Source organism: Neltuma alba, unplaced genomic scaffold (assembly GCF_004799145.2).
Source record: "Neltuma alba isolate B1F8T4 unplaced genomic scaffold, ASM479914v2 tig00010544_pilon, whole genome shotgun sequence".
NCBI classification, from domain to species: Eukaryota; Viridiplantae; Streptophyta; class Magnoliopsida; order Fabales; family Fabaceae; genus Neltuma; species Neltuma alba.
The window spans coordinates 426,797-451,031 of record NW_021635413.1 but is presented as its reverse complement, the minus strand read 5'-3'; the positions used below and the strand labels follow the sequence as shown (position 1 = coordinate 451,031).

The 24,235-nt window shown below is 35.1% G+C and overlaps 3 protein-coding genes across 5 annotated transcripts; all 3 read right to left on the bottom strand.

The window, feature by feature from the left end:
- Positions 1-1,446: 1,446 nt before the first annotated feature.
- Positions 1,447-7,605, bottom strand: LOC114756916 (amino acid transporter AVT1I-like; the record flags this gene model as incomplete). The annotated part of the gene is made up of 4 exons (XM_028945882.1): positions 7,512-7,605; positions 5,976-6,583; positions 4,464-4,874; positions 1,447-1,467 (listed from the first exon to the last, which is right to left on the bottom strand). Coding segments are annotated over exons 1-4 (1,134 nt in total), but the record flags the coding sequence as incomplete, so codon positions are not given.
- Positions 7,606-9,592: 1,987 nt separating this feature from the next.
- On the bottom strand, positions 9,593-15,270 carry LOC114756929 (trigger factor). 3 transcript variants are annotated; one of them, XM_028945897.1, is made up of 9 exons: positions 15,182-15,270; positions 14,403-14,541; positions 14,209-14,318; positions 13,826-13,866; positions 13,654-13,727; positions 13,282-13,390; positions 12,487-12,500; positions 10,527-10,628; positions 9,593-10,390 (listed from the first exon to the last, which is right to left on the bottom strand). In XM_028945897.1, exons 2-9 carry the CDS (start codon positions 14,445-14,447, stop codon positions 10,268-10,270), a joined length of 618 nt encoding a protein of 205 aa, XP_028801730.1. In that variant the 5' UTR covers positions 14,448-14,541; positions 15,182-15,270; the 3' UTR covers positions 9,593-10,267. The 3 variants fall into 3 exon arrangements, with proteins under 3 accessions (XP_028801730.1, XP_028801729.1, XP_028801728.1); XM_028945896.1 differs by lacking the exon at positions 15,182-15,270 and adding an exon at positions 14,668-15,128; XM_028945895.1 differs by lacking the exon at positions 15,182-15,270 and adding an exon at positions 14,820-15,128.
- A 1,634-nt stretch (positions 15,271-16,904) lies between these two features.
- On the bottom strand, positions 16,905-19,500 carry LOC114756930 (protein FAM136A). Its single transcript, XM_028945898.1, has 4 exons — positions 19,383-19,500; positions 18,852-19,075; positions 18,287-18,424; positions 16,905-17,399 (listed from the first exon to the last, which is right to left on the bottom strand). Exons 2-4 carry the CDS (start codon positions 18,978-18,980, stop codon positions 17,211-17,213), a joined length of 456 nt encoding a protein of 151 aa, XP_028801731.1. The 5' UTR covers positions 18,981-19,075; positions 19,383-19,500; the 3' UTR covers positions 16,905-17,210.
- Between the last annotated feature and the right edge of the window lie 4,735 nt (positions 19,501-24,235).

Below are 24,235 nucleotides of genomic sequence, written 5' to 3'. Positions count from 1 at the left end.
CAAGCCTTATCCCACTAGGTGGGGTCGGCTACATGAATCACACGACGCCATTGTGCTCTGTCAACAACCTAGTCCTTAGATATGTTGTTGACTAGGAGGTCTCGTTCAATGACCTCATTAAGCGTTCTTCTTGGTCCTCCTTTGTTTCTTTTTATGGGACTCCATCTTGTCTAATCCACCCTCCTCACTGGGGCCTCCAATGACATTCTCTGCACATGTCCAAACCATCTTAAGCGATTTTCAACCATTTTCTCTTGGATAGGTGCCACACCGACTCTTGCTCTGATATTTTCATTTCGAATCCTATCTTTTCTTGTATGACCACACATCCATCTCAACATCCTCATTTCTGCTACCCCAACTTTGTGCTCTTGTTTTCCCTTTATTGCCCAACATTCACTACCATACAACATAGCCAGTCTTATAGCAGTTCGATAAAATTTTCCTTTAAGTTTTTCAGGTACCTTCTTATCGCAAATAACTCCGGTAGCTTTCCTCCACTTTAACCAGCCAGTTTGTATTCTATGAGAAACGTCTCCATCAATTTCCCCATCCTCCTGTATAATGCATCCTAGGTATTTAAACTTTGATACTTGAGGAATGATTTGCTCCCCCATCTTCACCTCCAAATCCCCATTGCCTTGCCTTCCCCCAAAATCACAATGCATATATTCTGTTTTGTTCTTGCTCAAGCGGAAACCTTTCGACTCCAACGTCCTTCTCCATAACTCCAATCTAGTGTTAATCTCTTCTTTTGATTCCGCCATGAGAACTATATCATCTGCGAAAAGCATGGACTTAGGGATTCTTTCTTGAATAGGTTCAGTTAGAACATTCAGAACAATGTTGAACAAGTACGGACTCAAAGAAGATCCCTGATGTAGGCTAATCTGAATAGGGAAGTCCTTTGTCTCACCTCCAGGCGTCCTTACACTGGTAGTTATCCCCTCATACATATCTTGTATGACTTTGATATAAGCAACCCGTACATCTTTTTTTGTCCAAAGCCTTCCACATTACTTCTCTTGGCACACGATCGTAAGCCTTTTCCAGGTCAATAAAGACCATATGTAAATCCCTTCTTTTACATCTATATCTTTCCATTAACCCTCTTAGTAAATAGATTGCTTCCGAAGTGGATCTCCCTGGCATAAATCCAAATTGGTTTTCTGAAATAGAAGTCTCCAGCCTCAACCTATATTCCATCACTTTTTCCCACAACTTCATTGTATGAATCATAAGTTTTATCACTTTGTAGCTTGCACAGTTTTGAATGTCTCTTTTATTCTTGTAAATAAGAACTAAAATGCTTCTCCTCCACTCATCCGGCATATTCTTAGAGTGTAAAATTTCATTAAAAAGCTTGGTTAGCCACACCTCACCCTCATCTTCCAGACATTTCCAAACTTCAATAGGGATACCATCAGGCCCAACGGCTTTTCCATTGTCCATTTTCTTGAGAGCTGCCTTAACCTCTCCGATACGGATCCTGCGGTAGAAAGCCAAATTCTGATCATCTTTGTTAATTAGTAAGTCCTGTAAGTCCTGATTCGCATGATTGCTTCCCTTATTAAACAACTTGTAAAAATAAGCCTCCCATCTGTCCTTAATATCACCATCAGTAACTAACACTTTACCATCTTCATCCTTTATACACTTTACTTGGTCCAAATCTCTCCTTTTCCTCTCCTTTTGCTTCACAATCTTGTAAATATTTCTTTCTCCCGTCTTTGTTCCTAACTCCTGATAAAACCCTTCATAAGCTTTAGTACGTGCTTCGCTCACTGCTTTCTTCGTCTCTTTTTTAGCCAACTGATACTTTTCCCAGGTTTCTACACTATTGCACGAGTGTATGGCCTTAAAACAATCTCTTTTCTATTTGACTTTCTCTTGCACACTCTTATCCTACCACCAAGTCTCCTTATCTCTTTGACCAGGACCTTTGGATTCTCCCAAAATTTCTTTACCTACCAAACGAACCCTAGTAGCTATCTCTTCCCACATCATGTTTGCATTTCCCTGCGACTCCCAAATCCCTTCCTCCACAAGGGTCCTTTTGAATAACTCTCGTTTCTCACCCTTTAACTGCCACCACCTAACCCTGGGTTTTACCACTTGATGGTACTTTTGCCTGGTACTCTTAAAACGTACATCAAGAATAAGTACTCTATGTTGGGCAGTCATCCCATCTCCTGGAATCACTTTGCAATTAGTACACAATCTTCTGTTTGGATTCTTAACCAAAAAGAAATCAATCTGTGATTTTGAGACACTACTTTTGTACGTGATTAAATGCTCCTCTTACTTCCTAAAACAAGTGTTGACAATCTTAAGATTATATGCAAGAGAAAAGTCGAGAATAGATTGTCCTCCACTATTAAGCTCCCCAAAACCAAAACCACCATGGGCCCCGCTGAATTGTCTTGCTTTCTTACCGACATGTCTATTAAGGTCCCCACCGATAAAATTTTTTTCTTCGAGTGGTATGCTTTGAACCAACCCCTCCATATCTTCCCAGAACTTATCTTTAAGGTGTGTCTCTGCCCCAACCTGAGGTGCATAGGCACTAATGATATTGATAGTATCTTTTCCAACAATTACTCTTAATGATATTATTCTGTCCTCAAACCTTTTAACCTCTACCACGTTTCTTTTTCATGTTCCATCAACGATGATACCAACTCCATTCCTTGCACTCACCTTTCCTATATACCAAAGTTTATACTCTCCAAGTTCCTTGGCAGCTTCTCTAGTCCATTTGGTTTCTTGGAGGCACAAGATATTAATCCTTCTGTCCCTCATAACTCCTGCTACTTCCATAGATTTCTCATTCAGCGTCCCAATATTCCAAGTGCCAAATCTAGTCTCAGTCTCATGAACTAACTTCTTTAGCTGCCTCCGTCCAAAAGAATGCGGTAGCCCTCGCTCATTTAACACTACATCCAGGCGACGATACAACGGCTCTAGCTCATTTCTCATTGTACTCGAGCCATACAACGCGTCACTTCTGGGCGATGACCTAGCATTGACGTAATTACTTCGTTGATCCATGTTCATGAGATTTGACGAGTTTTTACATTGGCTGTCGAGGGTCTAACACAACCCTCCTCCTTTATCCGGGTTTGGGACCGGCTATACAATATAAGCAGAGTTATAAATAAAAACAAATGATACCCAAAAATTTTCTTTTATAATTATTAAATAGAGAGTAGTTTGTTGTGTTTTGGTATATTTGTCATTATGCAATTATGAAAGGAAAATATATGTTAACACTAAAGGCTGAGGATAACATAGCTAGCTAGGAAAAACATGTATAAAAGATAAGTGTGGAGAATGTTCAATAGTATAATAATTACTATCTCTGATTTTAAATGTAAGACTACGTATTATATTTAGGACTGAAGGTAATATGATTATAAGTTTAATATATTGAATTCTTTACATTCTTACGAATATGATCCATTCTTCTTTGGGTTCGTAGCATATGATGAGCTAAATTTTACAAGGGGACGAAAGTCAAAGCAAGTACAGGCTGTTTGTCTCTTTCTGCCATGGGATTGCACTGAGCAACATTCATAATTTTCTAATTAGATTTTTTATTCGTTGGTTGTGCAAGTAATTCACATTGATTGCTTAATGCTGTTTAGTGAGTTAAATTATTTAGCTTCGATGCTCTCAAACTCTCGAGTGACATTCTTTTGAATAATAGGCCCGCTGTTGGTTAAGAATATGTTCAAATAAGAGATCAAAAGTAATTTTTTACCATGGCAATTTAAAATCAATAAATTACATTATACATTTATATACTAATAAAATAAAAATGAGAGAAAATTTATATAAATTTATAAAAATAAATGGTTGATTTTTCATTAGCTCTGCTTTCCTCCCTCTGTTGAGCCAAATTAGTGTTGAAAAAATTTATTTCAAACAATCTTGTTGAACACATGTTTTCTACCATCAATCACCACTCATTCATCATGATGACTCATCAGTCCATCACCTCCTCCGTCCCATCCTTTTGTTGTTGCAAACTTTGCAATCAACCATCACCAATAGCTGCCTTCAGCCACCGCTATAATAACTGTTAATTTAATGATCGTGACATTTTTATATCATTTTCAAATTTTTTTAATGTATTTTTTCATTATTTTCTTGATTAATAGCTAAACAATCAGCATTTGTTTACTCAACGGATATGACATTTTTACATAATTTATTTTTACATTCAAGAAAAGTTTATAGTGTCAGGTACCCATAATGGAATACTCCATGAATAGATTTGCACCTTAACTTTTCTTATATACCACCCCATTAATTTACACGAAAAGGTCTCCCCAGTTGGCTGATGTAGAAAGTCCTACCTCTAATAGTGATTCAATCAATTCTCTAGAAACTTCAAGAAAAAATTTCATGTGGCTTCATAGATGGGCCACTATTTGTCTCATAGAGTTGTAGGTACCAACCACAACAATGAATGGCCCTATTAGTAGAATCCCAATAATGATCACCAACTCAAACCCAAACCTTTGAGTAGCTTTATTGATCTTAAGGTAACACAAGCAAGGTAGCATCAATGAACCACTTACACCTAATAAAGCACCAGTAAAAGTCATGAGGTATCTAAAAAAAGGAATGAACAGTGCAACAATAACAATGCTTATGCTCTCAATAGCATTAGCAATTGGAGTGACTGTAATTGCATACTTAGTGATGGGGTTAATTAGTGTAGTATATATTGCTATTTTGGTGCTTAATTCTCTTTTTGGAAGATTTAAGGTCACTTGAGACTTTGAAAAGTCTCCTAACATCACATAGCCTATTATGGCCATAAGTCCATAGGTTATGGTGCTTATGATAAAGCAGACAAGTAAAACCTGCAATTATTAAGCAATGTAAAAATGAGAACTTAATTATTGAAACTAATGAGAGAAATAAGTTAAAATTTTTTATTTTCTGATCTCATAAACTTCATGCTTGTTCTTGCTGCCAATTGTTGCAGGGCCGAACAATTCTGAACTAGTTCTTTTATTAATTTTTGAACAGAAACAAAATTTTGAATGTAATCAATCTGGATATATTGCCATGTTCTACATTAAAAATATACATACTTGTTATATATTCATGTGACATATTGTTCATTAAAGAAGTATAAGAGGAATTTCTTTTATATCACTTTACGTGTTTTAAAAGAAAATACTTCCCGCGCATGCCATGTTAGTGCTTAATTAGGAAACTGATGTCAAAATCTCAAATATATTGAATCTAAGTCTAGTTTTATCAATAATAAATTAAAACGACTAGCCACTTTCTAGTTTTGGTTTAATTGGTTCATTATATGGTGCTCCTCTAGTCTTAAATAAGAACTAATTGAGAGATTTAATTTGTTTTGGTCTTAAACGTAAGATTCCAATCTATTTTGTCTCTCGAATTTTTAATTTTTGTTTGCAAACTATCCTTATTGATTACTTATACTAAAGAATGGTTTCCATGTGGGGGTGGCTTTAATTTCTTTGCAAATGATTATAAGGGGTGTCTTAGGGAAACCAATACATATTTACTCACAAAATACCTAATTCAACTTATTTTGTAATATTCGTAGATTAACTCCGACATTTAGAACTAGAAGGAGTGGAAATTTTGCTTGGCGAATAAGCAGCAACTGCAACGGAATCATGTTAATTAATCCCTTCATCTCTTTTTATAATATTAAAATTTTTGAATCCCTTCACCCTTGTCATAAAATTCGCTTTGGGATCATTTTACTATTAAATATATTTTTACCAATTTTGATTCTAATTAATTTTCCCATACATTATTTTTCTCATTATTAATTTACCTCATTTACAGTTTTCCCATTTATAAATAAGGTCATATTTGAGAGAAAAAGTATATTTATTACCATTTTAACTAATTTTAACAGTTTTTTAAAACAAAATTGGTTATGTAAATCTTATAACAAGAGACGGAAGAAATACCTTGGAAAATCGTCTTGTATCTTTCATGGACCTGCGAATGGTTGGAAACACGGAGTGGCCACAATAGGAAAATGTAAAGAGACTTGTAGAAGTAGCAAGTCCTCCCCAATTTACCATTTTTCCTCTTTTATGAAACCCCACGCCATCGAAAGCTCCCACCCACACAACACAAGCAACCAAAACAATTGAAGTAAGAACCCCACCAACAGAAACATAGGCCAAAACACCTAAGTCTCTTAGCCATGTGGTTGGCAATATTACTAGGGTTGTGAGCAGCACAAAGCCTTGTTTCCCTGAAATTTTGAGGCCACAGGCTCTGAAGCTCATGTTTGGGAATAACTTCTCCAAGCTATCACCTTCTAGTATTATAAGTCCTGTGGCTACCAGAAACAGTTCTAGGTAGATCAGTGTGGATACTATGGCTCTTCCTTTGTACCCAAAAGCTTCTTCAGCTATGTCTGGGTAGGATTTGATGAGGGGGCGTCCATCCATACATCTGTGTCGAAGCAGTCCTGTGTACCAACAAAGCATTGCAACCAGAAGTAGCAGAATTAAACTAAACCATCCTCCTTGAGAAACTGCATAGGGCATCGAAAGTATTCCAATACCTAAAATTATTCAAACTTAGCCTTTTTTGTAATCTCAGGAATAACTTCATCTTTTGAACACCGTATCATTAAACACCCTAACTTTTACAAGTTAACAAAAGGGTCAAAACGTTTTTGGCAGTTCTAAACTTTTGATGGCCACATTTTTTCAATCAGAACTATAAGGCAAATGATTGGCAATATAGCTTATATTTTCTTTGATATTAAATACATGAGTTAGATAACTGTTTCTTTTAAAAAAAAGAAAGTTAAATTTAAAAATTATATATTGGTTTTTCTAAAATATTCCTTTTAATCATTTGCGTATAATACTACTTTCAATGAAAAACCCCTTAATATGAGCAATATGAGAGTTTACACAAAAAATTATAAATTTGAAAGACAAAGTATATTGGTGTTATACAATTAGAACTAAAGCAAACCCCTGAGTATTTTAAACTTTAATACTCCTCCGATCCTTAACATAAGACTCATTTAACCAATTTGATTATATTAAGAAAGTTAAGTAAGTTAGTTAATTATAAGAAATGTGACACGTTTTTTTTTCCTAAAATACCATAATCATCTTTCTTAATACTCCCTCTTCCTTTTCTACTTGATTATGGTTGAGAGGGTATTCATAAGGGTAATTTAGAAAAATTGATAAATATGATAGATGGATCTTATATTTAGGACCAAAACTAACTCAATAATTGGATCATATATTAAGGACCGGAGGAGTATGATGATTCAAAGGCTTCTTTTGTTGGTAAGGTTCTGTCAATTCTTTCATAGAATATTTCTTACTGCTCATGTCAGCCAGTTAGCATTAAAGAACGACCATGAGCGAAAGAAACTCTTCTAATAACTATGGTTTTCTAATTATGAGAAACATCAGAGGAAAACACAGCATACACACACACACACACACACACACACACAGAGAAACCTGATAAGGCATTGAGTCCATTGAAACGGGTTTTGAAAAATGTAGTTCCTCTTCTGGATTGCTCTGAATGATGATCTTCACATTGGTTTTCCATCTCCACTTTTGTTTGTGTGTTTTTATACAAACTAATCCCTTATTAGTCTCTTTATATAGAGCTTAATCGCAATCCTATTAATTCAAACAAGTTTTATACGCTAAGAACAAAGTTATCCTCACCGCAGAAGTATATGTCATAAACACCAGTTTTTTTAACTAATATGATTCGGTTTTGCCCAAAGACAAATTTGTGATACCAACGCTACTCCCCTGACTTGGCTTTTGGAAGTTATACATGTGCTTGTGTCCCAAGTTTGGCAGAAAGGACCAAACATTAACACTAAACAAGTATGTTAGATTCTCCTAAGCCAAAAGTGATAACTAAATGGTCCCTCTGCTGCCCCTTCCATGCATTATGCATTAACAGCTTTTGGGTAAGGGTCCCATTCATTTTTTGATACTAACCCCGGTTTTTAATATAAGAATAAGACAAAAGATTTACTTTTATTCTAAATATAAGACTCGAATCAATATTGTCTCTGCTAATGATCCTTATATCAGCTGGCGCTGGGGCTTCCATAGTGATACTAGAGATCAGGTTTGATGTGGCAGTGTGCATGTATTTCCCATGTGATACAAAAAAAAAGAGTATGTTTATAACTTATCATCATTTTCTCATTGCGGACACGTTAGTAAAAAATTATTTCCCTAGAGTTGAATATTCTGAAAGATATCTTAGAATCTCCGTTGTCTGATGAAGAGCCAATGTTTATGTTGTCAATTAACATTTCAATTAAGAGATTTTTCTTTCTCTTTATGTTCCTTAAAAGTTGCTAGTTTGGAGCAGTCGTACGTCAAGGTCAATGACTAGTATCTTTTTGGTCCAATAATCTTATCTTTTCATTTTCTTGTTTTTAAAAATAAAAAACGAGGACGGTTGTAAAAATATGTGGACGCAAAACACCTGCTCAAACAAAGTTTTTTAATACTTTTGATTCTGAAAAATGAAAACAATTTTTAAAAATAGGAAGTAAACAGAACCTTCAAGTGGTCCAATTTAATCGTCCTTGTCAATAGGTGAATCCTAAATACAAAATGGGGTTACGTATTAAAAATTTGATCAAAGTTTAGTATTTCTTAATAAATGTAATAAAACTTTATTTGTGGAAACCAATCAATATTATTGCCCTTGCTTCCACATCCACTTAAATCTGAAATATAGATTATTTTTTTTGTTTTTTTGTTTTTACCAATCAATCTATTTTACGTGTTCATTATGACTCTTTTTGTTAATGTTGATGAATATTTAACCACAAAGAATAAAACGGTTTTTTTTTTTTGGTAATATTCATTAATAATTTCTATTTAAGTAATTTTTTAAATTAATAAAAAATTTTAAGGAAAAATTTTGTGACATTAGAAGTTAGTTTTCCTATAAAATTAAATTCTTACAGTAGACCAATCCACCATATATGTAACAACTTTTTCATGGTTATATCCATCCATAAATTTTAATGTAAATCTTTTTAAAGCTCCTTTGGTATAAAATAAAAATGAGAAATAAAATGAGAATGCCCGTTTAGATATAAATATATGAAAGTCATTTTACAATCTATCAATTTACCAAATACAATAAAATTACATTCTTTCAGTTTTTTTTTTTCCCTCTTTCCACTAATTTACTTTTTATGGGCAAAAATACATTTTGAGCTTTTTAACTTTATACAAAATTTTAATTTATGGAGTGCTTGGCTTAACTTTGAAAGCGATTTTACAGATTCTGATATAAGAAGGTGAGAGACACTTGTTTTGATATGAGGAAAAACACTTTTTTCAAGTGTTCATGAGGGTTGCCAAACCCCCTCTTAATTTTATAAAGTATTTCTTCAATCCTCTAATCCTAAATCTCAAATGATGATTTTGTGCTAATCATTGTTATCTTTAAAAAAAATTAAACTTAATATGTAAACATTTGTGAACATCGGCATTTTTTGTTAATAAGACTAATGGTACTGAGGTTAAAGAACTTAGAAGCCACTATAAACTAACAAACTAAAATGAAACTTTATATAAAATTAAAAGACCAAATGTGCACTTTTGCCCTTTTCATGTACCAATCACAGCTCAAGAGTTACACATGGGATCATTAGGTGAAATTTTAAACAGGTCTGGAATACTGTTTGCCACAAATAAACCATTGTAGTTCCAATGTTCCGTCACCAAATGATGTCCATAGTCACTGGGGATCAGGGTACCACAACATTGAATAAACTATCTGGAATCGAAGCTTGCAAGAGCGCTCATTCAACTTTGTAGTACTAGAAGACTTGAGAATTGGCAAGAAAAGCTAATATCCTAACTAGCTAGTAGCATCATAGTACAGTCAATCTTAAAGACGAAAATGAAAGCTCACCAATAAGTAACTTTTGGCACCTGGTATGGCTCAGTGGAAGGCAGAAATATATTGCATATGCAAGCATAAGACATGTTTTGTCCAAGGTGGAAGGAAGGTCTAGACTTGGGGGATACACAGCAATTTCATGACGCTTTCATGCTTCGTTAGTTAAGAAACAGCTAAAAGGGGCTTCCGTGTTTGTCAGCGACATGGCAATCCCTATCTCTTGCCCTGTTTCTGATTCCGTGTCTCAATCATGGACCTCTGGCGTAACTAAAAGGAATAAATCTACCACAAAATCCAGGACAACATATGCTGAAACAACTCAATCCTGTTGTAGAAGCTGAACTACTGCATCAAAGCTGAACTTTCGTCCGGGATCAAAAGTAGTTTTGAGATCTTCAAAACTCTGTTCAACTCTCAGATTTTTGCCAACTTTCAAATGCTCCTAAAACATTTTGCACAAAAAGATTTACAGAGAATGAGAAATGCTCCTGACAAGCTATGCTTGATTTTAATATTTTAATTGAAAAGAAACGTGGCTACCAAGTAATGAAATATTGCATTGAACAATGGCAAAATACCTTTTCTACATATTCAGCAACGGTCACGTTGATAATTTTCTTGATTACTTCCTTGAACACTCTGGAAGGTCCAAGCACCTCCAATAAAATGTCTTTCGGTATCTGTTAAACACGATTTAGAACCTGTGAAAATGAATCCATCTTCATTATATCAAGGACTTGTGAATTGAATCAAATGGTCAGTTCCAACCTCATGCAAATCAGTTTCTCCATTATTCTAGTGGCATTGAAGATTACATTTCATTTCACTTGTTCTATGTGAGATTATCCAATAAAGTGAGATCCTTGAGTGGATATTTGGGTTTTATTGTAAGGAGAGTGAAACTAGGTATTCTGGAGTTGGTTCAAATCTGTTCAAATTGAGGCTAGAAAAAGCCCATTTTGAATCTTGATTACAGTGGAAACTTTCAAAAGCAATATTTGGAGCTGAATACAAGCCGAATGGTTGGGCTGAATTAGGATAAATTTTTTGTTTCTACTCTTCTACTTCAGCCCTTTTTCTAGCTCTAGAGAAGAAAAAGTTTTTACCTCTGTTTTTCTGTCATTTATTGACTTTAAGATCTAGAACACTCAATTCACCCCCTCCCCTTTCTTGATAAACGGCCTCTCTTTACAATATCTCTCCAAGCCCTTCCAGAAGATGAGAATGAAGCGAGGAACATTAAAACTATATATAGCCTTCTACTCTTCGAAAGTCCAAGAAGGAAACTCCACTAAAGACCTAATTTACAGAACGCCATGCATATGCCAAACAAGCACGCTCGTCCCGCATGAATCCAAAGGTAGATAGATGAAAAAAGGTATGAAAAGGGAAAGCATTGTTTTGATGGTAACAGGTTGGGAACTGACCGAAAAATATGCAAAGGCCAAAAGCAACTAATTACCAAACTATTTCCCCTGATCCTAAGATAAACTGGGCAGAATTTGGGAGATTCATGATAAAGAAAAAATTTAGCATGCAAATCATTCAGTAAGTTTCAATAGGGTAATCATTTTACCAGATACTATCATATCATAATTCCTTAACTGACATAAAATCAGGAACTGGGGAGTGGGATGTAGCCAAAAAAAGTGGGGGAAAGTAGAAAGTGATATTCCTTAACCCTCCCAAAAGGAAAACAATTTTGTTCAACTTTATACATCGCCATCAAGCAAATGAAGCATAAAATTGTGTTTTTGAGATAACCTTCCAAGAGCTACTAGGATGGCAATATCTGGGGTTCCATACATTCCGTTGTTAACATCAAATCCCCTTATAATAGAAAGGAGCATCTCCAAGGGAAAAATTCCATACCAACTCCAAAATATACAAGATGTCCATAGGTATCATATTAACTGAACAAATTATCCTCTTTCTGAGGCTTAAACTAGGGTTCTAATTAACCAAATGAGCTCTATTTAAACTAGGGTCCTAATTAACCAAATGAGCTCTATTTAAACTAGGGTCCTAATTAACCAAATGAGCTCTATTACATTCAACCCATAAAAGACCATAAAAATGTCTCTCATAAAGTCATAATGTTCTCAATTCGACATGCGACCCAACAAAAAATAGTCTTTGCTAACAGTAAAATTTTACTTCAATGTCATGCAAACTACTTTAAAGAGTCAGGGCAAGATTTTTACCCTCTACTTTAAAATGTAGCAAACACCCTTTGACTTTGCACAAAAAAATGAAATCGTCCAGCCTAATTTTGGATCTAGAGAGGAACTTTTGCAATTTCAATGCTAAGCTAAGTCAGCCATTTCCATCTCAGTCAAAAAGCATGAGGCATCTCTTTGTTAATTTTAATTGAGATTTAACATTTTCATTTAAATCCAAAGGAGGTCCATGTAACAATTTTTGCAAATAGGCCTTCGTGGGTAAGTAGTTTCCCCTAAATAAGCATGCATCATATATGTGTATGGTTAAGAAGGGACAGGAAATACATTAAGTAGATTGATAGAGGAAAATGCTTACATCTGGTGTTTTTCCTGGTTGTCCCCATGATGTTAGAGATGAAATTGTCAGCCAAAACATCAAATCAAACCAAAATAAAATATCAGCAAGTTACGGATAAAAGAAAAGGCAACATAGATTTTCCACCAAGAATAGCTCAAGTGATAATGAAGCCTTGAGAAAATATCTTTTTTGCCGACACACAATCAATATTCATGAAAAAGTTTCTTCATTAAACTTTTTGTTTTATTTTTTTGCTTAATCTAATATTATTCCACCCAAAGGATGTGAAAAGACAAGCTCCACAAAAACATGGCAGAAGGCTGCCTTTGCACCTTTTATATCATAATAATTGAACAAGAGACTTGTGCTTTCAGCACATCATTTCAGTGCCTAGCAAAAATATCATGCTATCACCAGTTTCTTGAAGTGGCTAGAGGTTCTAACACTGAATGTGATTTTGCCTTACTGTCTATAACAGAAATAAAAAATAAACTTGCTATAATTAGCATCTAAGATAAGTGCATCAACAAGGATAAGACTTATTATCATCGTTTTAGTTATTTTTTCTCTAGGGGATAATCAATTCTCTGAAACAAACACAAGCATGTGTGTTTTTGGCCACTAACACAAGCCTCTGTTCAACACCAAAAATTGAGACTGATACACCCAAAAACATGATCACCAATTCATGACAAATACATAATTACATGTAAATTTGTTATCACGATTCTACAGAACAGTGCAATCCCAATGCACTGATAAATCTACATTATTCTTCAAATTTAGATCCCCCAATGAATCAGAACTCCTCACCTCCTTTTATTCTTCTAAATCCAGGAATTGGCTGGGCTGCGGCAACCATTTTGTCAAAGACATCATCAAAGATCCTTTGAGTTTTGGTGCCAGATACCTCTATGCTTATCTGAAGAGGGAAGTTGGAAGATAAAGAGTGCACAATATTCAAGACTTATGTGCACAATAAACACTTCAAAAAATGAACCATATCACAGAATTGGCAACATAGCATGGAATTTCTTAATTCTAATTGATGATTCAGTATGGAAAAAGAGGAATATTATCCTTTCAACTCCATTTGTTATTCTCAAAGCATATCCTCATTCAAAGGCACAGTTATTTATTGAGAGAAATTCATGATCTTCATCAAAACTGTAGTTAATATGATACCTTTAGCTCTCCACCATCATTGACATTGGTAGAAGAAATATAGAAATCTTCAAAAGCAGAAGCAATTTGAGCATCTGCCACGATTGAATCAAGAAAAGCTATCAATATTTGAAATATGGACTGGGATAAAAAGAAGCTCGGTACCTTAAAAGTCTGAAAAGAAAAACTTAACCTGAGTGGAGAGCTACAGTAGGATAATATCTACTATCTTTCCTGTAGAAAGAAATGCATGTTTCATAATGACAGTCTAAATAATTAAAGCAGTATTATAAATCACAGTAGATGCTAAATCAATTAGTTAATTTAAAGCAATCAAGAAAAGATTTTATCATTGTTGATTGAACAAATTATACAAGAAGTTCGCCAGATAATGATAATAGTGAGTGAGAAACAAAGAATGCTGGTAATATCATGAGAAGGCATTTCCGCAATGCAATGCCTCAAGCATTTAGTCTACGGGTGCCAAAATATTATATTACTCCTTTATATTAATCAAAGGCAAATGCACTAAGCAACTATGTAATTCAAGATATAAAACTCAAAGTGCAGTCGCGCCTTTTGAAAAGCTTTCCTGCATCATGTTTAAGCTGGCGTGAAAGGCACAAACTTCTACAATTCAGGCTAGGCATAATGAACTCCTCTACTCCCTGCTTGTATTTGGTCATCTGCACAGAAGGGGAAAATAGAGACTAAGAAAGAAAGCAAAACAACAACAACAACAACAAGAATAATAATAAAAACAGGGTTACCTGAGGAGTTATATTCAAGATGAAGGTTTGAGATGATGTATTCATTGTCTTAATTTTCACCTCAATATGGTTCTGATCAGAGTTTGCCTTATGACCAAGGGTTCAGCCTCTTTCAGTCTCTACCCTGGACACCCAACCCCTGCGCGGTGGCATGCAATGAGAATTTTGAAAAGTTTAAGAATCTGACAACAACTTTTCTTTAAGCTGTAATCTAACATGTATTCATACACATAATAAAGAATCATTGTAAGAAAAGGGCAATAACCTATCCATAAATTTGGACATGCTGCATATTCAAATAATGACTCCCTTTCAAAACTCGAGGAAATATGAGCATTTCCATTCTTGGGACGCATAGCCTTTCAGTAAACACAAATCACCAGTATGACAAAGCATAGTGTCATCTCATTACTTAACTCAAGAAGCTCCAAGCCAGGAGAGGAAACAAGTTGTACCACCCATATTGCAGCCCAAGTGAATCCCCCAACTATCAACATGCATAACCCGCCTTTCTTCGGCTTCAATCATTTCATTACAAAAATACAAAGGTAATAACGATAACAGTAATCAAATTTTAAAATTTCATAGCCCAAAATCTCCAAGACATCTCTAAGTTAGAATAGTTTACATTTCCATTACGTATCGCTTGCGGGGGAAAATTATCATTTATGCATCCCATTTTTGGGAAGCTCTCTCACTCTCTCTTCTCTGCTTAATATGTGTGTTGGTTGTACAAGCCCCAAGAGTTCAAAGAAACGGATAAGGAAGAAATTGTTCACCTGTGAAGAGCTGAAACTGGAAGGAACGACGACGAAGAATGCTCGTGGGGCACCTGCCAAGGTTTTTTCTTTCTTCGAAATGCGAATTACCGCCGCTGTAAATTTTTTTTTGCCCCCGACAGCTACCACCGATGTAAGTTTATAACTTGTTCATCTCTATATTTCTAGGCCAAAATTATTCTGTTTAATTTGAAAGAGGAGAAGAAAAAAATGCACAAGTGAGGTTACGACATTTTAATAGGGAAAAAGGTGCAGAAGCAAAGAGCTGTTGAATTACTTGTTTTCATTTGTAACTAAAGTAATAAGAAGATTGTCTTGTAGAGTTTATTACAAATCTTATTTTAAAAAAATGACAAATTTGAAGGAATATAAGAAAAAATATAGGAAATTTAATGTTTTTATTTTTATGGGTCCAAGTTTTTTCTGTTAAAAGGTCTTAAAGAGTTTTGTTTTTCCATTAAAAAAAAAAAAAAAGTCTTCCAAAGGAAGTTGATACATTTTGATTCAAATGGAAAGCAATAAAAAATGCCTTTAACTTTGAAATTTGATTCAAATGGAAAGCAATAAAAAAATGCCTTTAACTTTGAAATCTTATTTAACACATTTATAACATTACCCGACACATTAGTTATGTTATTGGGCTCATGTTTCCACCCTTATTTTGTCAAGTTTTATTAAGATTTTAAAATCTTATTTAACACATTAGCCATGTTATTTTAACATCCCCTAATATTCTTTGTAATACTTAATTTTTAATTATTCTTTTATCCTTAGCTTCTACATAAAATGAGAAATATTTTTATATGTTATAATTTACAAACGATGCAGTTTTACCTATTTTATCATTTTATAAAGAAAATAAATCAAAGTCACGCAATTTCAAAAACATTTTCCTTTAAAAAAAATGCAAGATGACACCATTTTATTATCATAATATATTAAAATGCCTCTAATTTATATAAAATCTAATAATAAAAAAAGAAAAAATAATTACAAAATTGGGACATCATAACAGATATTAGATAGGACCATACTCACATTAAGCTTCTCTAATTTTATATAGAATCTAATGATAAAAAAAAACAAGAAAAAATAATTACAAAATGGGGACATTATAAGAAATATTACATAAGACAACAGTCATCAAGTTTTCCAATCACACGAGGTGATCTGTCATATTTTTAAATTATTAGCATTTAATAAGATTTAATCATTAATTCATATAAAAAAATATATGACTATATGTAATTAGAGAATTCAATAATTAATACTATAGATATAAACAAGTTAACATAAGTTGTTTCTTTTAGATGCCCCCAAGCCCCCATTTTCCAGAGCGCACCTCATGTAAAGTGATCAAGGCATCCAAATATACTTCCATATCCGTATCAACATATAATATAAAATTGTAAGATTTTTTTCGTCATCTATAAGAAGTAAATATTATTTGTAAACCATAAAATGTATAGCTCATCTAAGTCATCTCAGCTCAGGTCCATGCAAACATGGGATTCACAATCTATAATTTATAATTAACATAAAGATAAATCCATTGAATGTTATTCATGAAATAAACATTTTTAACTAAACTAAAATCATCATACCTGCAAACTCCATTAATATTCTCAAACAAATATCACTCAAGTTGCCTCCGGTCCATCTAGCTGGAGTTTATTACAACAATTAAATTAAAAGATAGGAACTAGGAACCATACTCATGTTGCATGATTGCCCTCTGTAATTCAACCTCTTGCATTCAAAAATTGTCACTGATTGATAACACAGAATAATCAGAATCTCCAATCATTGATGAACTTTAATAAAAATAAGGATATCTAAGGCCACGCCCACTAAATTAGAACCTACACTTCTTCATCTATAATACTTCCCGCAAGTCATTGAACTCTAAATGTGTTCCTATTCGAACTATAGAAAGTAATGGGCAGTTCAAAAAATAGCTGCAGAAAAGGGCAAGGTTTATCTTCCAATCTTCTATGTTAATTTACGAATATGCCAAGTCAAAAATCATCTACGAAGAATTGTCCCTAATGGAAAGGGAAGCTTTTAACTTGTCAGCAAGAAGTGGCAGCATCTTAATGCCATCCTGGATTGATTGATCAGCACATGAAACCATATCATTCATAGCTCCTGGTTTTTTCTGCATCTTAGCTGCCTCGTACTTATCCTGGCATACCATCAGAGACCTATTCAACTTTTCCTGCAATCAGCCCAAGTACCACCTAGTCAGATCAAAGAGAGAAGATATCAATTACCAAGAGTTCCAGCAAGTGAAGGTGTTGATTCCATCTAAAAATTACATAAATCGTCAGGGACAAACCATAAACTACCAGAGCAAATAACCCAAGCATTTCAATCTAGATTCAACTCAAACTCGGGTTCCTGTCAGCTTTTCACTTCGATGCAATCTAAAGCGAATCAAACAAGCTCAAGATGGCCGGTTGGCATCATCAAACCAATCATGTTTCATAGCTTTTTAGACATTTGACCCCCAAAACATTGTACTAGATGAAAAGACAAATCTTTGCCAATGTATTAGCTGTAGAATATCTTTTCAATTCAAGGGAAAATGTTTTTCATAATAGAGGGGAGGACTCACACTATACCCCCCCCCCCAAAAAACAGGCATTTTCAAGGCGAATCACCAGCAGAAGAAAGGACATTATTGGCAACCAGAACTAGTCATAAAATTAGGATACATGCAAAACAAGAGGGTCATTGACAGATCATACTGAGGTCAAACGTGGCAGGTTACCTAGGAACCACCCTTAAGATGGCAAAACCTTATCACATTAGTTTTCGGATTTGTACTCTTTGTTAGTGTTTTCCAATTAGGACATTCTTATCCTTACTATTTACTGGAGTGCATTGCTTCCTCTGTTACACGGGTTGATCTTTCACTAATTAGCGTCATATAATTCAACAACATTACATTTTCTGCAAAGGCTTGCAAATGTATAGGACAAAATAAATATTTTTCTTTTGAAAAAATTATATTGCAAAAATGTAGAGAAGTTATAATAGATAACTAAGTAATCAAAAGAGGAGAAATAATATGATTGCAGATCTGTATGGCGGAAAACTTACTTGAAACTGAGCCATCTCATGATCAAACTTCTGTTGAGCATTCGAAAGAGGAATACTGCAATTCTCGACACATCTGGTGATTTCTTCCTGCTTCCTGCTTCTGTCAAAGCACTCATAAGCGCATCTGAAATACGCTTTCTGCAATCATCAATGAAACAACCACCCATGACAAACTGAAATCCAGCAACTTTAAGGAAAGGAGCCTACCAATCTTACCATATCATGCAAAAGTAATATCATATTGTATAGAAATAATATATTCGATTACAAAATATCCACGTCACCGACACCAATAGATGAAAATTCCATCCCAAACATTATTTGCGTGTCGTAAAAGTAGACATTCTATCACTATTCAGTGTTTACTAGCACAAAAATCTGAACTAGGACAGAAAGAAGGAAATAAGATGGGGGAGAATTTTCAGGTATCCAATCGGGGTTAATGTCCATTTACTTTCTAATCATCAAGCCATAAAATCTCTCATTCTTGCGAAGTAGATAAAAGTTCCAGTGTTTAAAAACAATAAAATACAAATGAAAAAGACTGAAAGGGATCTAAAGGAACCTGAAGGGTAAAATTGACATGGTCTTGGACAGGGGCTAGATGAGCTTGAGCAGCTACATTCACTTCCTGGAGTTTCTGCTGCAATCTCTGTGAAGCAATTTGCTCTTCAGCGGCTGCCAAGTGATCCATCTGTTTCTCACTGGTTATCAAATTTAACGTTTGATATTCCAGCAAAAACTCCAAACACCAATACTTATTTTCTAGGATATTTATGCAGAGCCAACCTGTGAACCAAAATTTCAGATACAATTAACTAGCGAGTTGAGGTTATTGCAAAACAGATTGAGGCAGTACAAATATGGGAGAAAGAGAATCAGCTCTAAAGAAATATTATCAAAAATATGTTTCCTCTAAAACCCATGTTTTCCATTGAAACAAACAGACTCTCGTAACCTTACTCAGTTCAATTATCAAAGAAGACAACAAATTAAGCAAGGACCAACTTCGGAAATTCACGCACGAGCAATGCATGAAGAGAGAATTTCGAGTCTAAGAAGAAAGCAACAAAATACATTTCAATCAAATATTTACCTGCCGCCGCGAGGTGTGTTCTCTCGTTAACGTGCTTATGAGCTCGCTGTGCTTCCTTTGTCCTTCTCGAAGCTCTTCGTCTATGAGAGTTTTATTTGGAAAGTCGCCCGACCGCTGCCTCTTCGTCCTCTAAGAAGTTAAAGGGCTAGCTAGGTTTGCTCACGTAAAATTTGATCCAGTGATCCGCAACAAGTGTTTCGGGCTTGGCTCAGTTTTCCTTGGGCCTCTCAAGTTTGGTGGTATTCAAAAGATGCGGGTAAATTTCAAAATTTTAAATTAAGACTTTTTGTACTATTTTAAAATTTTAAAATATTATAATACGATGTCATTATCCCTATACTTTGAGTAATTACTTTTGCTTAGTTATTAACTACTCTAGTTTCACTAGTGACTATTCTTAATTTCATAGTTTTGATTACTTCTCTTATGTCGTTACAAGAATGGTAAACAGTTAAATAAGAACAGTTATTAGATCTCCAACATAATATTTTTTGAATTTTTGAAATAAAAATAAAAAATAACAAAATTAGAGTAGTCATGAGCTAAACAAAAGTAGTAATTGGAGCTTTGAAAACAAATGTAGTCAATAGCTAAATAAGACTAGTTATAAGAGCTCCTGCGACTAGTTATTGGAGCTTTGGCAACATGTCATGGAAGCCTCGACAATGCTAAGTTGACATGCTTTGAAAAAAAAAATGAAGGGCATTTGCGTCATTTTGTAAGATTCAAAAATTCCAAAATAACACAAAAGGTATGATTTGATATTTTAAAATTCACCCACCCTTATCTATCTTTTAGCAATTTTCTAGATATTTTGTTGTCTTTTTTCCTAAGATTTTTTTCTTTGGGCTTCTGTGGGACTAAACTTTGAAGTGAAATTACCCAAATATTCTTAGTTTGAAATATGCAAAAAAATAATAATAATAACAATAGCAATAATCTTATGAAATTAACCAACAATGAAAGTAGATTGGAGAAGAGAAGTAGACAAGAAAATGAGAGAATGATATTGTATTCCTTCACTTGCTTCACTTGCATTACAATACAAATGATATGCCCTATTTATAGACATAGTCTTACATATAGGTTACAATTGTCCTTAAATGACAAATGGTGGATAATCAATCCCATGAATGTGAATGGAGGTGAGTTACAAGAGTGAATAGATAGTGGAGGAGTAATGGATAGTGGAGGAGTAATGGATGGTGGAGGTAGTGGAAGTTACTTAGAGAAGATGAAGAGGAAGGGATAAATGGACATCCACATAATATTCATAACACTCCCCCTTGGATGTCCATTATACAAATATGTGCCTCATTAAAAAAACTTCAACTAGGAAAAACCCTGTGGGATAAAAACCTAGAGGAAGAAAAAGAGTACACATTTATTGATATGCTATTCAATGTTGCCTCATTAAAAACCTTACGAGGAAAAACCCAATGGGATAAAAATCATAGTCAAGGAAAAAGAGTACAGCATGTGTTAACTCCCCCTGTTGGTAATATCAGTTGATATCTTTGAGTCTACGGCATCTGATATCATGAACAAGCTTTTCAAATATTGTACAAGGAAGTGACTTGGTGAACAAATCTATCAGATTTTCATTGGAACGGATTTGTTGGATGTCGATTTCACCATCCTTTTGAAGATCATGAGTGAAGAAGAATTTTGGTGAAATATGTTTTGTTCTATCTCCTTTGATGTACCCTTCCTTTAATTGCGCAATATATGCAGTATTATCTTCATACAGAATTGTCGAGATCATTTTGCTGGAAGACAAGCCATAAGTGGTTCGTATGTGATGTATTATCAATCTTAACCATACACATTCTCTACTTGCTTCATGTATTGCAAGAATTTCTGCATGATTAGATGATGTGGCTGATATGGTTTGTTTCATAGAATGCCATGAAATGGCTGTACCACCATATGTGAACAAATAGCCTGTTTATGATCTACCGACATGTGGATCAGACAAGAATTCAGCATCTGCATAACCAATGAGGTTAGTCTTGGGTACATTTAAGTAAAATAACCCCATGTCTATAGTGTCGGAAATGGGCCCTAGGGAGAGGCCCAATCATCCTATTAAACCAAGAATCATTACAGCTATGTATACTGATTTACTAACCGTTAAAGACCTGATCCTTAGGCGCTAAATTAGGGATTACAGAATATATTTATTTCCTGTTTTGCTTCCTTATTAAATTTGGAGGATTTCATGCGATATGCTGAATCACTCCTCTCCCTATATGTATCACACAAATCTGTGGAATAAAATACAGCTTTTCTGCACACAAACTCTCATGGTATCAGAGCGCTACCACTCATGTCTTTCAAAGAAGCTCTGACACGAAATTCCAGAGCTTTTACAGCTGAGGGTGAGTCCACCTCAGTAACAACTGCACCCCAGAATATGATCGAGTCAGAAGAGATGCGGTCAACTAGTTCAGGCGCACCAAATGGATCTGGACCAGATTCCTTGTCCCAACTGATTATATCCCACCGCCTCAATGGCAACAACTACCTCCAGTGGTCCAGAAATATTCTCATGTTTGTGCGTGGAAGAAACAAGGAAAAATACCTTACTTAGAACCCTCAGCCACCAAAAACCGAGGACCCACAGTATGAAACATGGTGTGCAGAAAACAACACCGTAATGACATGGCTTGTTCATTCCATGCTTCCTAAAATTAGCGAAAACTACCTACTTGCTAGTTCCGCACGAGAAATATGGGAATTAGCAAGGCAGACATACTCTGTTAAGGAAAATACAGCAGCTATTTTCCAACTCAAACGCATGCTACGCAGCCTCACTCAAGGGGAGAAGTCTGTCACCCAGTACTACAGTGCCCTGGTGCGACTATGGCTGCAAATAGATCTCTATGAAGTACACAAATGGTCCTGCCATACAGATGAAGTCTACTTGAAGCAGGTAATAGACCGAGACTGATGTTATGATTTTCTTCTTGGCCTTAACGATTCTTTTGAAGATATCAGGGGAAGAATAATGAGCATTAAGCCCCTTCCATCACTGGAAGATGCCTTCAATATGATTAAGAATGAAGAGAGCCCGAAAGCACTGGTTCAAAATCCATCTTTGGTTTCCCCATCAACCATAACTGAAGGCTCGGCCATGGTGACTAGAAGCAACCAAGGTGGAGACATAAGGGGAAAGAAGTCCCTAAGATGTGACCATTGCAACAAAAATAGCCACACCCGTGACACATGCTGGAAGATCCATGGCAAGCCAGCCAATTGGAAGCCACGGCCTAAGGGAGAAGGTAAAGGACTTCTAACTAGTAACACCCCCAATGAAAGTGAAATCCTAAAGCATGAGGAGCTTGCAATACTGAGGAAAATCCTTGACAAGTACTCCCATGAAAAGCTAAGTGAGGATACCCTAACTGTTTCCTTGGCTCATACAGGTACAGAACTTCTAATTGCACTTAGAACAGTCACTAATTCAAAAAATATCTGGGTGGTCGATTCTGGAGCTACTAATCATGTTTCTGGATTTAAAGAACTATTTTCTGTGTTTAGTTCATATTCACAGCATTCCCATGTGCAGGTAGCAAACAATGAATATGCAAAGGTTATGGGATCTGGCACTGTAATTCTATCTACTGATATCATTCTTCATGATGTACTTTATGTGCTTGATATACACTGCAACCTACTGTCAGTACAGTGCATATCTGATAAATTAAACTGCCTAGTTGGTTTTAATAAACCTCATTGTGTCTTTCAGGATTTAGTCTTGGGCAAGCTGATTAGCAAAGCTAAAGAATGTAATGGGCTGTACTACCTTGAAGGGAACTTGAAAAATAAAAGCCCCCTAGCTACTGCTACTTCTGCTATTCATGTGACTCCAAACAATGCTGCTGTGTCCCGTGATGAAATAATGTTATGGCATTACCGTTTAGGCCATCCTAGCTTTGATTATATGAAAATCCTATTTCCCAATTTCATGAATAAAATATCTCCTTCTCAAATTCAGTGTGACGCCTGTCACTTTGCTAAACAGACACGAAATTCCTATCCAGCGAACCCCTATACTCCTACTACTCCCTTTACACTCATTCATAGTTTGGGGACCCTCTAGAATTGAAACTAACTCCAAGGCCAAGTGGTTTGTTACCTTCATAGATGACCATACACGCCTCACATGGCTCTTTTTAATGAAAGACAAATCAAAAGTTTTTCCACTGTTTAAGCACTTTCACGCCTTTATTCAAACTCAATTTAATGTTTCTATAAAAGTTTTTCGAAGTGATAATGGAAAGGAGTATGTGAATACAAAATTTAAAGATTTTCTTATTGAAAAAGGGATTCATCATCAAACTTCTTGCACATACACACCACAGCAAAATGGGATAGCTGAGCAGAAGAATAGGCACCTCTTAGAAGTTGCTCGCTCACTTTTAATTGGGAGTAATGCTCCCAATATTTACTGGGGTGATGCAGTTCTCACTGCCACCTATTTAATCAATCAGCTGCCCTCCAAAGTACTAAAGTTTCAAACCCCAATTGATAAATTTTTAGAAAACTATCCCAATTCCTACCTCCTCAACCATCTCCCTAAAAGAGTTTTTGGTTGCACAGCTTTTGTGTTTAATGAAGATGGTGGCAAATTAGATACTCGAGCTCTTAAATGTATTTTTCTAGGTTACTCTTCCTCCCAAAAAGGTTACAAGTGCTATTCTCCTACCACTAGACGTGTCTATGTCACCATGAATGTTCAATTTATGGAATCACAACCCTTTTACCCCAAATTACCCATTCAGGGGGAGAGAGCTAATGAATGGCTAACTTGTCCTGATAGTAACTATACTAGTGACACACAACCTGAA

What these genes read in the sequence shown, in the direction of transcription:
- LOC114756930 (XM_028945898.1), bottom strand. Translation starts at nt 18,980, where the DNA reads ATGGATCACTTGGCAGCCGCTGAAGAGCAAATTGCTTCACAGAGATTG. An exon ending in ATGTCAATTTTACCCTTCAG is followed by an intron (nt 18,425 to 18,851) that starts GTTCCTTTAGAT and finishes TGATGATTGCAG; the next exon opens with AAAGCGTATTTCAGATGCGC. An exon ending in ATGAGATGGCTCAGTTTCAA is followed by an intron (nt 17,400 to 18,286) that starts GTAAGTTTTCCG and finishes GGCTGATTGCAG; the next exon opens with GAAAAGTTGAATAGGTCTCT.
- LOC114756929 (XM_028945897.1), bottom strand. Translation starts at nt 14,447, where the DNA reads ATGAATACATCATCTCAAACCTTCATCTTGAATATAACTCCTCAG. An exon ending in GCAGGAAAGCTTTTCAAAAG is followed by an intron (nt 13,867 to 14,208) that starts GCGCGACTGCAC and finishes TTCTTTCTACAG; the next exon opens with GAAAGATAGTAGATATTATC. An exon ending in TACTGTAGCTCTCCACTCAG is followed by an intron (nt 13,728 to 13,825) that starts GTTAAGTTTTTC and finishes CAATCGTGGCAG; the next exon opens with ATGCTCAAATTGCTTCTGCT.